This window comes from Oenanthe melanoleuca, chromosome 5, assembly GCF_029582105.1.
Source record: "Oenanthe melanoleuca isolate GR-GAL-2019-014 chromosome 5, OMel1.0, whole genome shotgun sequence".
Taxonomy (NCBI): domain Eukaryota; kingdom Metazoa; phylum Chordata; class Aves; order Passeriformes; family Muscicapidae; genus Oenanthe; species Oenanthe melanoleuca.
Window position 1 is genome coordinate 16,241,004 of NC_079339.1, and position 15,139 is coordinate 16,256,142.

Below are 15,139 nucleotides of genomic sequence, written 5' to 3' on the forward strand. Positions count from 1 at the left end.
AGGTAATAAGCAATGATTAGTTCATAACCTTGCACTATTAAATCCAGTGATGACCTTGTCATTAAGATAAATTCTTGCAGGATAGACCTTTGAACAGCGGCTGAGTGTTTTTGCTTTTTAATGATCTACAGTTCACTTCTGAAAAGTATTGACTTAATTAATCATTCGTGTTGCAAGCAGATGTCCTTAAGGTAATTTAAAGAGATTAAAAAGAATGATTGTCTTTGAAAATTTCCAGGAAACCTGGGTTTCCCATTAGTTGCCCTTGTCTGAATAGAATCTACAAGTTTCTTTTGTATCAATCAGCACAGGAGCCATTTCTAGAGAGCACAGCTTGCCATCCTCTGTGCACTCCAGAGTGGCATTTCCTTCTGCCCTGCACCTGGTTAGCCTGAGACACAGTCAGGAATTTTCACACCTCCTCATCAGGTACAAGTAAAATCTGCAGAGAGGCGTCTCGTCATTTGGCAGCGCAATTCAGAGATTCAGGAAACGAAAATCACTGGGTCTGGGTTGTGATTGGCATGACTGCAGTGCCTGTTCCATTCTCAGTCTAGCAGAGTGACAAATTTGTTGCATTGCAGCCCACACAGACATCAAACAATGTCACATAGTGACTACTGCAAATCACATATATTTTTTTAAAGGCCCACATGAATGCAATTGCTGCTTTAAAACCCGCCCTCTTTTGTGAGGATCGGTGGATAACAATGGCTGTGATTCCTGATCAGGGTGGACTTTTTCAGTCTCTCCATGAAATTCTCTCATGAATCTCACCGAGATGTCTATTTGCATCAGTGCAAAGCAAAGCAGAACCAGTACACTTTTTCTTTTTCTTGTTTTAGTAATTGTGGTACCTTCACAATTAAGGCAATAACTCAGTGTTATAGGAGTGTGTATTTACCATAATAGGTAATTTTATTTGCCCTCTTACTTTATTAAAAAATGTGAAAATAACTGCTGTTTATTTTCTGGTTTATGATAACCTGCATTTGAGGTAAAAATAAATTATTTCAATTAAAAAGGCTTGAGAAACCTCACTGAATTAATTTGGGTGGGAGAGCAAGAACTGGAGGTTGCTGACGAAAGGTTTCATTTTGGTTTCTGTCTTCCTTTTTTAGGCTTGTGAATCATGATTTCAACTTTCAAGACCTCTTTCTCTCCCTGCCTAAATCTGCAATTAAATCTTTTCTTCAGTTTTACAGTAGCCTCAATATTTATTTGAAGAATTAAGTAATGTTCTGAGTACAGCTTTCAGGTCAGTAACCTATATATGACAAAGGATGAAGATTTTACATAGAATAGTAGATAAAATAAAGAAAAAAATTAAGAGGTGAGCAAAAGAGCCATAGGATAAAACACTACAACCTCTTCCTTTCTGTAAGTGCAAGTATTTCCAGGCAAAATGAATGCAAAGAGGTTGTGAAACATTACCAGATGAAAGCAGTTGAGTTTTGGAGGCGGCAAGGTTATTCACTGACTAAAATTAGCCACAGGATGTTAACCTCCTGAGGTCAATCCATGGCCAGTACAGAGAAAATGAGAAAGAAACTCATTAAAAAAGCTATTTTGAGTAGAAACTTCTTTTTAGGCAATCTGAAGAAACATCTGGAAGAGCCTTTCTGCACTGACTACCCTGGGAGTCTAGAGGAGACTTGCTTTCGCAAAACTGTTTCTACTTCTGAAAACAGCTTTAGATGCAGCTTACTATGTCAGCCATCAGAGAGTCTGACCTTCATTAAGTAGTATGAGAAAATGTTCAGATGTTTATGTCTCCAAAGCAAAAAATCTTCAAATTCTAAATATAGACTAAAGTCATGAAATGACACCTGCACAACTGCATATGTGAGCCTGGGAAACAGTCCTTCAGCAAGTGAAAAGTTCCAGGCAAAAGTCTTGAGGAGGGTAAAAATAACAATATAAGTGATCAATGACTTTTCTTTTTATTACCTATTCCAGTCTGATAAAAGTACAGAGTGTCAGCTGATTTCACTTCATGAAGAAACAGAGGGGAATTACCTGTCCAATCTGATGTAAACAGCATTTACTTCTGCAACTGCTAGCAAGGCCTTACAGTAGCGATTTCAGGGATTACAATTAGAGATTTCCCCACTCCATTTGTTCAGCATTTACCCGTGAGAGTTAAAAAAAAAAAAAAAAAAAAAAAAAAAAAAAAAGTATGTGCAGGAAACCTCCAGTACTTCTTTGGTTTAAAAAGGTGCCATGTCTGGTAACTGAAGGGAGCATGGAAAAGCCATGGGCAGAGTGCTGACATTATTTCAGGTGAACTAAATTTTTCTTAGTTCCATTTTTTTTCTTAGCTATTCAACAAACTGTTGAACCCCCTCAGGTCCTACTGAAGTCATATAAATCTAGAGATGAACATGGCCCATAAGACAGAATTAGAGAAAACAAAATAAATAAAGAAAAAGTGTTTTTTCAGGCTTATATATCAGTTCATATCATCCTTGAGTACTTCTCAAGAGTAATGATGGGATGATGAAGGTAGAGCTTTCCATATCACCCACTTGGGGAAATTCTGACCCTGAGAAATGTATCCAAGCATAATTTCCTTGTTTATTATGTTTACTATCTCCTTAGTTTGATTAGGATATCATAGTATAAAAAGTTTATTTACTTAGGCTTTTCAAAATGCTCCTAAGGCTACACAAAGAGCAAGGTCACTTTTAAAAGCCATCAATCTTCCTTACACCCAAACCACCAGACAGGCATGTACTTTTCTCACAGACCTCCTGTTTCACTGTCAGGAGTGCTGTTTTTAATCAAGTCATAGAAGTACTCTCACATCAACAGGTTACAAGGTCAGAAGCAGCCTCTTAGCTTGCTATGAAGAAGGAGTGGGGATTATGAGACAGAGAAGCTCTTGCTCACAGGTGCTTACTTATCAATATCATCATTTTTGTTTCTACTTCAGAGAAAAGCCAAGATGCCAAGAAGGAACAAATGAAAGCTTTCTTGTCAAGAAGGTATTACAAGGGATTGTCTGTAGCACTTGGATAGCAAACTAAATATGGTTGCTAGCTGGGTTTTTTTTGCTGATCACCTGCAGGTATCTCTTTAACACAGCAAGTTGCTGGACTGAATGTCTTATTTCAAACAGTTGTCAGCCACTGTACAAAAAAAGTTCCTGAGTTGGTACATACAAATGCAATTATATGAGTAGCAAAGGGTAAAAAAAATTAAATTAGATGTCTTTCTGTTCTCTGCCCCTTTTTCTAACGTGTGAAACCTGCTTTCAAACTCCAGTCTCACTCTTCTAGTGGTCTCTTCACAGACCACTAGAATACTAGAATCAACAGTGAATGTATGCAAAAAAAGTTTTAAAAAGTTACTTACATATACCATATGTGTTTCTGAATATGTTCTAGCTGTAAAGGAGAAAGAAAACAAGGAATTAGTGCTGTAAAATAGAAAAGGTAACTGCACAAGTCATCCTTATTCAAGGCTTATTCAAGTAAATAAAAATTTCAGAGATGGACATATGCATACAACAGGAACTTCGCTGCATAAAGAGCTGCTCATCCTAACCCATCCCACTGGAAATGACACTTTAATTCCAGACATAATGCATCAGTCAGGAGCAAATCCCAGGCAAGGCTTCAAAGGTAACTGTTTTGGAAATTCAAGCTTTTCCCTTCCCAAGTCCTTCCCTCTGTAATCTAACTACTCCCTTCTGTATGTGCATAATAGTTGATCCTTTACACTTAAATTGCATTTCTAATTTTGTTTCAGAGAAAAATAGAGAGGAAGAAAGAAGAAAATAGGTTGAAACAGATAATAAACAAAATAATTTGTGCATCTATGGCATGACCTTCCCGGATACAGGACTCACTCTAGATTGTCTTCACATTTATCATGAAAATTCAAGGACCAAGCAGAGTAAGATTCTATGTAATTTACTAATTCTGCACCCAAACACCAGATCATAAATTTATTTTTCTTCCCTCTTTCCCGTTTCACACATGAGAATTTCATTATGCAATGAAGAACTGATTACAGCTGAAAGTAGCCACGTCCACCTATGGAAGGCAGATTCCACAAACATTACGATGACCCACAAGCACAGGAAAAGAAGACAACGTGATTTTTCCAAGAGAAATCCTTAACAGCAGAGAGAACATAAGGTTCATATGACATACTTACAGCAGAACCTTCCAAATATGTTTTGTTTTAATCATCACAGCAGAAAAGAAGTTTTCTTAGATGTCCAGGGATAATTTGTTATGTGGGCAATGTTTTTTATGTTCATCACTATGCAACACCTTTGTAGGTGCAGAAACAAATGCATACTCACAGCACATGGGCTCACATTTGTGCCACATTCAGGGGAAAGACAGGAGAGAGCTGGAAGAAAGCTCATATGAGAGGAAATCACAGACCCATGACAATGGTCAGGAAGAATGGCAACAGCTGTCCTGCTCTTATTGCATTCCACTTCCACATAATAAGAAACACGGAGAAAAAGAAACAAAAAGAAAAAAATAAAGAACAGGCAAACAACAAAATCTCAGAGATATAAAGTGTTTGCCACAGAGAGCAAGGAATCAGAGACCTCTGTGCTATGGAACAACAGCTCCATGTCTGGGAAACCAGTAAGATGTGAGTTTGGCTCTATTTGAGATCATTTTTTCAAGTGAGTCAGGGCTTTCCCTGAAAACAAAGAAACAATGGAATATAGCTTAGGAAAGCAGGACAGGAGACTGGAGGGATCAGTGTGGGAAACAAACAGCCTCCTTTAAACCCTAGACTATATCAACACTGCAATTAGAGGTGCAGTTGGCACATATCTGTCTTCTAACCAGCACCAATGCCCCCAGCACACACATCCACTGGCCCAGGCAGACTTGCAAAGCTTCTACCTGTAGCCTCAGCCCTCCACAGTAATTCCCCTTCATCACAATTCCCCTGCATTAGGTAGTCCTCTAACCCCTGCACTATTAAGAGTAAGGTTGAGTATTCCTGACACAGCCCTCTTCCTTCTAGTTCTGTGCAAGCTGAGGTACAACCACAGAACATAAGGAGAGCCTATTTTGTACAGCTTCCATGGGGCAGGATTTTAGAATTGTTCCTTAACAGATGTATAGTTCTGTGAGGATGTGATAAGGGGTGGACTGTGCCCCCTGTGCTGGTAAAACCACATCTACTCATTATTTCCCATACACTACATGGAGGGTTAGAGAGATTAATGATTTCAGACAAGATGCAGATGATACAGCTATGCAATGTCCAAGCCTCTTTCATGCTTGCTTCTCCTGCTGCATTTCCTGTCTCCATGGGACACTGTGCTCTTGAGTGACTGTGATACGCAAAAATGCCATGGCAAAGCAGACAACAGCACTTCACTTTCTGAGTTAGAAGGGGAAAGAAAGGAGAGTCACCAGTTCATGTCTTAGTCACAGAACCTCTGGGCTCCTTCAGAGAAGATGTCAAATGCCTTCTGCCCATCCCTGCTGATCAACCTCCTTCAAACTAATGAACACACAGCATTTTTCTGAAAGAGAAGCCCCATTGCACCTAGATATACATTTGAAGATGTATGACAGCTCTCATGGCTGCTGTTTACCCACACATCTGCCATTCAATCCACACCAAAACCATTGCTGTGAAATATGCTGGGATACTCCAGATATGAAAAGTATTCTACAAATCCTATGCTGATTCAAATGTAATTGCATTGAAATGTTATTAGAAGTGTGCTTGCTGCTGCCAACTGCTGCCATCTTCACTACTGTTTTAAAGGTAATTAATTAATGCTTTGTTGCTTTTTGTCTGCATTAAAGTGACAGGAGGGTTATGGGAGGGCGATTGGTTTTGACAAGGAGAAGTCTGTATGCTTTCTACCGTGCAGCGCAGGGGAGGAAGATACACAGTGGGAGCTAATCTTACTCCTGCCTTCATTTAAACACAATGTTTAAATGCATTTAAGTGACGAAGGAATTTAATAACCCTTCCCAGAGGGTTTTTCTTGCTGTTTGCACATGAGTTTGCCAAGTTTAATACCATTTTATGGAATTGTAAAAATGCTGCTTCCTAATGTCTCCTAGTCACTGCAGGCAACTGTCTCATGACATCATCTCTGAAACAAGAAAACATGCTCAGACCCACTGCACATGCACAGTCAGAGAGATTTCTGCAAGCTAAGATGCTGTAATGGAAGGAGACGGAGAATTAATTCCTTTATCATGGTTTTACATAAAAATACTTCCAAATATTAAACTTGTACACTGAAGGAGTATTGGAGGAGCCTCCCTCACAGATGAGAGACCCACTGTGATACAGAGCTGCACAAGCCCATCAGAAAAAGAGGTCTCCTCCCACAAAGAGCTTACGTCTGAATTCTAAGGCAGGGAACAACAGATGGAGACAGACAGGCAGATGGAAAACAAGACAGCACTGTCTACATCCTCGGCACTGATCTCAGCAGAGTGGTTGCCAAGCTCAAAAGTTCTGACCTGAAGAAAAACTTTCTCAAAGTCTGAGGATATAGATGAGGACTTCTGGGCTTGAACTCATGTCAAATTTCAAACTTCCCTGTCCGCAAAGGGAACAGCCTCAAACCCATCTGTGCACCCACACCTTAAATGAATCTTCCTCATCGAGGAGATCCCCTAGTCTGAGCTTTAAACCTACTATGTCATGTTAAGACACAGGTTTTTCCTGGCCACAGGGCTCAGGCTGGCAGTGCAAACAGCACTGGAAAACCCATGACCCATTTCAGCAGTAGCAGCTGTACTAAAGCAGCTTCCAGGGACCTTGACAAGGCCAAGTATCACTGTCCTACGTACATGGGGTGTGAGAAGGCCCTTGGCAGCCTAAGCACATCAACTGGACAATTACCTTCATTCTACAGGTTGTGAAGTCAGAAAATTTAAATGATGGAATAGACACCTTACCATAAGACCTTTTACAGAAATGAATCAGTTTTCCCTCCTTCATTTTTGTAACATTCTTTAAATTCTGCAGGTCAATATTAGCATTCATCACATCCAAGAAAAAACAAAATCAGAAAGCAGAGATGAGATTCTGAAAATATGTGTAATTCAAGGAGTTTTTAGGTAATATTCAGTGATAGGTATTTCCACCTATGTGGACACCCAACATGGAAGACAAGTCATGCTACTCTAGTATCAGATGTTAACACTAGAACAGTAACAGCTTTATTGGAATAGCTTATTCTGCAATATCTGCTCTGATCCACCTTGCTCTAGAAACAAAGTTTCATTAGTGCTCATCCATCTTTAAAAGAAAAGTTCTTCTGTCCTTTGCCTTTGTCTTTCTGGAGAAGAAAATATTGGCTGAGAAAGCAACTGCTTTCTACCACAGGAGCTGTAATTCTCTGCTGTAGCAATGCTGAATCCTTTGAAGAGCACATAACTAAAAGAAACCTCATCCTGCAGTACTTTAGGCACCCAGAGCACACCTCCCATAAGCTTTCTCAAACTTTATTACTGCTTCACTTTTGCCTCCTGACACTATTCCTATTAGAATGCTGTCCCAGAACCCCACTGATATACCTACAATAATTCTAGTTTCTAGCCTACTTTCTTGTAAGGCCATTTGACATACATCTGTTTTTGTGCCAGTATCTTCCTTTTGCTTAAATAATCCTTCTCTCCCTAGTAATTATAACTACCTGTAATGAATATGCAGATGACCAGTACAACCTTTCTTAGACATCATCTGTGTACATTAACATAGTTCTTTTAGGCCATACTATTCAGACAGAATCTTTCAAATGCTGAACATCTTAGCACTCAATCTTTGTTTGATTTCACCTTTCATAAATATGAGTGGTCAGAAATACCATCACGAGGAGCTAGCATCAATTTTTAATGAAAAGTTAATGTTTATGTTTAATGAAAGAAAAACACAAATTCTTTTATTTTACAGCACGTTTAGTAAAACAGGCCCAGTAAATGAGAGTGGTCAAGGATGTCAAACTGCATTTGAGGCTATGTAACACACGGTGAGTGTGAATAATATTCCACAAATACATAATAAAGTCTTATTCCCACAAATGAATCATACAAAGAAAGGTAATGCCTGTTTCCTATGGCTAGAAAGGGCCAGCAACAATAATTCTGAGTCCCCTCCCCTCCATTAATCTTCTCAAGCTCCAGCACTGAAGGGAAAGATGACAGTTAAACGTGAGTGCTGGTTCTGTTTTTGTTGATCATTTTAACAGATGGACTGGGGAAGGTGTGGGTGTGCTGTGAAATGGCAATTACTGCAGGGAAGGAAATACAGTTGGATGAAAAGGAAAAGAGATACAAATCAAAAAAAGAGGAACAAAGCAGAGAGGGGAAGTGAAAAATGAAAGAAAAAAATTCTAGTGACCTTACATTTCACTATATTTTTCTGCTGAATTCACTAGTGGGGTATTGAGCAAATGATCTGTAATGGTAACAGCTACATCTGTACTTATTGTACCCAAGCTGCAATTTTGCTCACATCTTTGTATAAATATCAAATTGATTCAAGTGAGATATTTTCTAGGAATAGAGACTTCAAAATAAACCCATATTTATACCCTTTTTCACAGGACACAGCTAAAATAGAATTCAGCTCTCTCCTCAAAATGAACTCTATATTCCCAGCTCCTGTGCAGTAAACAAAGAGCTCCCTTCTGCGTGGCAATCAAAGCAAGCAGCTCACTAACAGCACAGGAGTGTGACAGCAGCAGGGACAGCAAACCCAGAGACCCTCAAGTAAGACTGCAGCTAATAATGAAGAGCCATACCTTTTTCCTCCCAGCTCTTTAATATGTATTATTTCAAATCCTTATTCATAATTCAAGGGTTAGTGCTTGCCAATAACTACCTTATCTGTTTTTTTTTTTCCCTCCCTAAGGGAGTAAGAGGTTAATTTTCATCAAGAAAGGGAGAGGGATAGGTGTCACTCTGAGACCCTGAATTATCTCAACTGCTTTCTCTCCTATGCATGTACTGCACAACTATGTTGTATTGCACAACTCTAAACATTTAGGGCCAGTCTCTGCCTTGTGTAAAAACCCAGAAAAATCTGAAGAAGGATCTAACACTTGATGATTTGCTCCCTAACATACTTAGACCATTGGCACTATTATATTTGAGAAAAAAAAATCCCAACAAAACAACAGAGAAGCTGGTATGTTTACATCATGAAAAGGAAGCTAAACTTGAGGGGGACTTGGTGACTTTCTTGGCCGTGAAGAGCAGCTGTCTCAGGTCTCAAGATATTGCCCTAACCTGGGTAGTGTTTTTTCCATGAATATACCTGTGAAAATGTTATTTCTTACTTTAAAAATCAGTTTTAAAAAGGTCTTTTAAAGTGCCTAATATTTTTTTCTCAATTAGTGCTATTTATTTACTGCAAAATATGATGGCTACTGGTTTGCAAAAGCCGGGATACTAGAAATAACATGAAGAAGTTTTCCCCTATGCCACCAAATAGAGCATGACCTGGATTGGTAATGAATGAAAGAAAAACCCATCTGTTAGGTAATATTGTAAAGAGTTGTGAAGGGAGTTTCAGTTAACTTCTTAGCAGAGAGGTGTCTGCATCTCAAAAGCACCGTCACAGCTGGCACAGATTGATGCTGTTGTTACCAATCTCAGCAGAGGCCAACCAGTGATCTGAGAGTTTATTTATAAATATTTAGCAGACTGAAGAACCAGGAGGAGTTTTAAATTTACATTTCTTTATACATACTCCCACTCAGAATCTGTGAGCTTAGTAAATCTGTATAAAATCATCACCACGGCCTGACAATAGGATTTACAAGGGCAATGTACCCATAAAGGCACACGCCTCCACTGACAAGCAAGCTATCTTACTTTCCAAAATTATTTTAATTGCCGATGTTTTTTAGTTCCCTAAAATATTAACAAAGTGTTAGAATAGGATCAGTCACTACATAGTCCTCACCCTTGCAGGGTCTCTGTTGTAGTGATGGGATGTATCCTAGACGCAGACTCAGTGCTGAATGCCAGGAGCTCAGCACTGGGACTAACAGTGCTCAGGACCACAGGGCACAGGACGAAACAGCAGACAGGCAGACACTTGCTCTGAAGGCTGCTAGAGGATAATCCAGAGCAAATGCAGGATAGACTACAATGCAGTTTATGTGAAGTGAGAAGCCAACACTTCTGTCAGAAATGTAAGAAAATCACACTGTATAATGGTAAAGCTTCAAATACCAGTCCTAACACCTGTGACCTTCAAACACTTGCATCACGCCCCCAGCAAACTGCTGTATCAGACAGAAGAATCAGACAACTCAGGTGGACTCCAGAACGTGTGAATGGGCCAGTAGTTCTGTGAATAGCTGTGAGGGATTTCTCCTAAATGCCCAGTGTTACACATGAAAGGAAATCATGAGGCTACACAAAAAACACAAAGGCAATCTGTCCTCATGACTCAAAAGAGATGGTAACTAATTCATTCCCAAAGACTCCAACCAACTTCACTCCTTCCCTTTTCAGGAGGAAACACATAGGAACGCCACTAAATCACCGAGTTACCTTAGCTGTTCGACCACTCCTGCAACAAGGCGACAAATGCAGCCTTGCTCACGATGCCTCCTTACCGTGAGACGTTTCGAGGCATCCACTTCAATCATCCCCCGCAAAAGGTTCTGACAGTCGGGAGGGATAAAATGGGGCATGTGGAACACTCCACGCTTCACCTTCTCCAGCAGTTGCCGCAAGTTGTCGTCATCGAAAGGCAGGGCACCCTGCAGGGGTGGGACAGAGCAGTCAATGGGAGAGAACTGGAGAGGGCCAAAGGAAAAAAGCCAGGATAAACACGGTAAGGGAATCGAAAAGAGGAAGTCAGCCATAATGAATTACTATAATGAGTGAAAAAAAAATTTATCCGTTGAAAAGTAATAATTTCTTAGTGCTGCTGTATTTCCTCCAACATAGAAAACAAAACTGAGGACATTGTTTATTTCTTGTTAGACCTTTAATTAGAAAATTACTACCAGTATAAAGTAAAATACAAAATATGAAATTGTCTTTCCAGGCAAATTCACCAAAGATGCATGGATTCACTTAGATTCAGCTCAAGCTTTTGATCTGCTGGTATTCCTCCTGGGCATACTTTCACAGAAGCAATGTTTATCGTCTCCTTATTTTTAATCTTTCTGAGACACATTTATTGCAGACAGTGAAAAGGAGGTGAACAGCTTTTGAGAGACTTTCAGTAAAGAACATGCTCTTTCTGATGGAGCACTGAAATGACACAGCTGAAAGAAACCCCAACCAACATCAGCCTTTGGAAGCAGCAGACATTCAACCTGTTTAATATACTCCATCCAGTTCCCATGCTGTGGTCAGGTCATCAGTTCCTATTGCTTCCCTACTGTAGCTCACTTACATGAATGGCTTGAAGTTTTTTTCAGCTGAAACTACATTTTGAATAGATCATCAGCCTGCCACAAAAAGCAGTAAAAGACCTATCCTTGCTGCAAGGACAAAAAGGAAAAAGAAGTTGAAATCTTTAGGATAACTCTACCGACTGAAGCTGATACCCTTTGATAGCAAGTCTGCACCTTCCTAGATATTCTCACTTCCTTCTTTCACTGCCTAATTCTAGTAGGTGCTGAGCTTCCTTGATTTCCAGGATGATCTGTGGGAAGCTGCAAGCTGTCAGCTGCTGTGATAATGAAGCTTTAAGTTGTCAGCTCTGGCACTGCTCTTACTACAGTGAGTAGTGCATCTGTATAAGCAATCCTGCATCAATGGTTCAGGGAGAACAACAGCTCCATTTACAGCAGCCTCAGGAAGCCACCTGATGGCAGCCACGACTGGGCACTGATGACTGGAGCTGGCTCATTCAAGTGGCCTTGAAGGCAGAGCCTCTCCCTCCCTTTTGTAACCAACCTCTTGAGTTACCTGTGCTTTTCCTACCCATTCCAGACTTAAAGGAAAATCAATTCTGATAGCTCAGTACTTTGGCTAACACAATTTAAGCCCTGATTAAGTCAGAAAGGATGTTGCGGGGCATTTCCTGAAGGTAACAACTACATCTCTTTTATTACTACCATCTGCTATCATATCTTGATAGTTTTTGCAAGGTTTGTCCTGACATAATTAACTGGCGAGCTCTGCACTCTCCATCAGTAATAGACTTGTTTCAATCATTTTTCAGGCTCATGTGTGTGTAGGAACAGATGAAGATGCAGAAACAGACACCAAAGCTTGACAGAGAATCCCCCTGAAAATGAAAAGCCTGCTCCTACAAATCCTAACCATCTTGACAGATTCTCTCTTCTGTTCTTACAAATTCAAGAAGTTATATTAAGAGCTCATTATACACTTCTATTTTATCAACTATGAAAGAAACTGCTCAGTGAGAGATGACCAGGTGTCATCTAGTGTGACAGTTAAAATTCTTCCAATGCAACATCAAGACAAAAAAATCAAAACTTCAAAAATGTCAAAAATGTCAGTGAATTGTAATGACTAAAAAGAAAAAATGAGTAAGATTGGTTAAAGGGAATCAAAGCATCATACTGAGATTACTTCAACATATTTTGAGCCATTAAAAAGGAATCAGCGTATCTTTCGATACAAAAATCCTCTAAAATTTTAAAGTATTTTAAACAAAAATAACATGCAGAGATTATCTCATTTAATACAGTACAAGTGCTTTTTTCAAAATAAAACATTTAAGTGAAGCAATTAGGTTTACTGATAAATGTACATGAATATCAAAATTTTACTTCAGGCTTGTTATCTTTATAATTATAGATGATCAGCTGAACTATTACAGTTAAAAAGCACTTAACATGCACACAAAACCTATATTCATGTAGAGTATTTTACCTTCATGTGGTATAGGCTTGTATTAATACAAGCTTTATTTTCCTACATTATACTATGGAAAATGATAACAAATGCCAAGCCTATCTGCCTTCAGCTGGACACTCAGTTGCTGGATGTTTAAGAGGGTTATAATAGAACTTCATTTCAGGATAAATTCCACGGAGAATTGAAACTCTGATCAAAAGAAGGATAAGTTAGAAGATACCACATTTTGAACACTTAAAGTATTACTGAGCCAGATGGAAACTAATTTAAACTTTGTACTACTGGCTCAGTTTTATATTCCCATGTGCACCAAATTAAAATGTAGCTCACTGCTTGTATGAAACAAAGATGAGGTTCTCAAATCTTCTCTGGAAAAAAGACTGCAGTTAATGTATGCATATACCTGCTGAAGCACATATATACATAAGCAGAAAAAAGAGAACACATCCCAAACCCAGCCATATTTTGATCCCATGAAGGACAACTTGTTTGACACTCTCTGTATCCTGGAGTTGTAACTCTACGCATCCTTACCCATCAAAAAACATGGTGTAATATCACAACACACCAAAGAGCATTAATGCAGACAAGTTTTTGATGCCTGTCTGTGCTCTCCTGTGCAGGGCAGCAGAGTTTCAAAGAAGCAGTGAAATATTCCTCATGCTTTTCCTTTGGGGCTGATGTGGAAATAAGAGGAAAGGATGCCGCTGAGAGATACAAAAATAGAGGGCTAAAAAAACCCATCCGTACATGATGTCAATAGAATTGCCATTAAATACAGCAGCACTTTCAGATTTTTCTTTTCTTTTTAAAGGCTAGTGCAAGGAAGATGACTCACCACTAGCAACGCAAACAAAATGACTCCGCAGCTCCAGACGTCTGCTTTTCTTCCATCATATTTTTCTCCCTGCGCAGCAATGACACAGAGGTTCAAAAGACTGATCATTAGTAAATGAATTCATTATCCTTGAAGAAAGAGAGAGAGGAGAATGGGAAACCCCACATTTCTATCCAGCTACCTGCTTCCCAAGGTGGCATTCCCAAGGAGGAAGCCAATCCACAGCTGGTTAATTGAATTTTTGTAAACATCAGCTTGCAGCCTTATCTGGGATCTGTGAGGAAAGGCTCAGAAGTGAGAGCAGGGCAGGAGTGGCTGACAACTCACAGATTATCAGATCTGGCATTTAAACAGAGTAACAGGTGCATTAAGGACATCAAGAAGGTGTGTTTCTCTTCCCTGGTTCTTGAGGGAGCTTGTCACCAGCCATGTTATTTGCAGACTGATAGTGCTGTCTGGACAGTCTCTCCTGAGTGCTTCCTGCTCGACTTTACAGTAGAGACATGCTTTGGAAGAGGGCAATCTTGGGCACTGAAATCTTGCATACTTATTTTCAGAGGACAAAGGGAAAGCAGAGGGGAAGAATATTGTTTAGTGGAAATCAACATCACTGACAGTCAACCCCAGCTCTTCTACTGAGATGACAGCTACATCAGAGACAGGAAAGCTGAGGGGACTACCTACATCCCTTGGGTCAAAAGATCAAATTAAGCCAGGCTCCTGTACTTCTGTCTGATCACATGGTGCAAAGGGTACTGTGAGAATAACACACAATTATTTCCCAATGTGGTTTGATTCAGGGCTGAGCCAAACACAAAACTCTCTTCTTTCCCTCTGCATTGAGCACAGTTCCTGCACAGTGGATCTGCCTGTGTACTTGCAATGAGGGACACTTCAGAAAAGGTATTTATGTACACTAATATTAACCAACTTACCCGGATGACTTCAGGACAAGCATAATGTGGTGATCTGAAAGACAAAATATAGTCAAATGAGCATGTAACAGCCTGGTATTTATGGTTATGTGCATTTCCATTTTGTTTAGCAGAATGATGATAGACTTGCTTATACAGAATACAAGTGTGCAAACCAGCACATTTTTCCTTACCTCAACAAGAACACATTTCTAACAAGCTGAGAAAATGGTCAAGAATTAGCATAATTTAAAACTCTATGGCCCTGCTATGAATTTCTTCAAAGCAAGGAATGAAGGGAAGATGAGGCATATTCTGTGAGTATAGAATTCCAGCTCTCTAATCCCACTCTTTAACTTGGCCTTGTATCTAATTAAAAAGAAGGCCCACACTGCAAAGCCTTTTACAGGAAAAAAGACAGATGTATCCCTAAACTATGTCTGGTATCTCTTCTGCTAAGATGATTCTCATTTACACCAGTGGTCACAAAGGCTGCCAATACATGATTGCAGTATGCCTATTTTTTTTGCTTTTAAAAAAACAAAAAAGGATGGACAGTAGCACCATTACCT

The 15,139-nt window shown here is 39.5% G+C and overlaps 1 protein-coding gene across 1 annotated transcript in view; it reads right to left on the minus strand.

The window, feature by feature from the left end:
- BRSK2 (BR serine/threonine kinase 2) overlaps nucleotides 1-15,139 on the minus strand; it is a 302,815-nt gene that overhangs the window by 57,734 nt on the left and 229,942 nt on the right. The window contains 4 exon segments of the mRNA XM_056493648.1: nucleotides 3,358-3,389; nucleotides 10,589-10,735; nucleotides 13,654-13,722; nucleotides 14,589-14,622. Coding sequence (XP_056349623.1) covers nucleotides 3,358-3,389; nucleotides 10,589-10,735; nucleotides 13,654-13,722; nucleotides 14,589-14,622 — 282 coding nt within the window.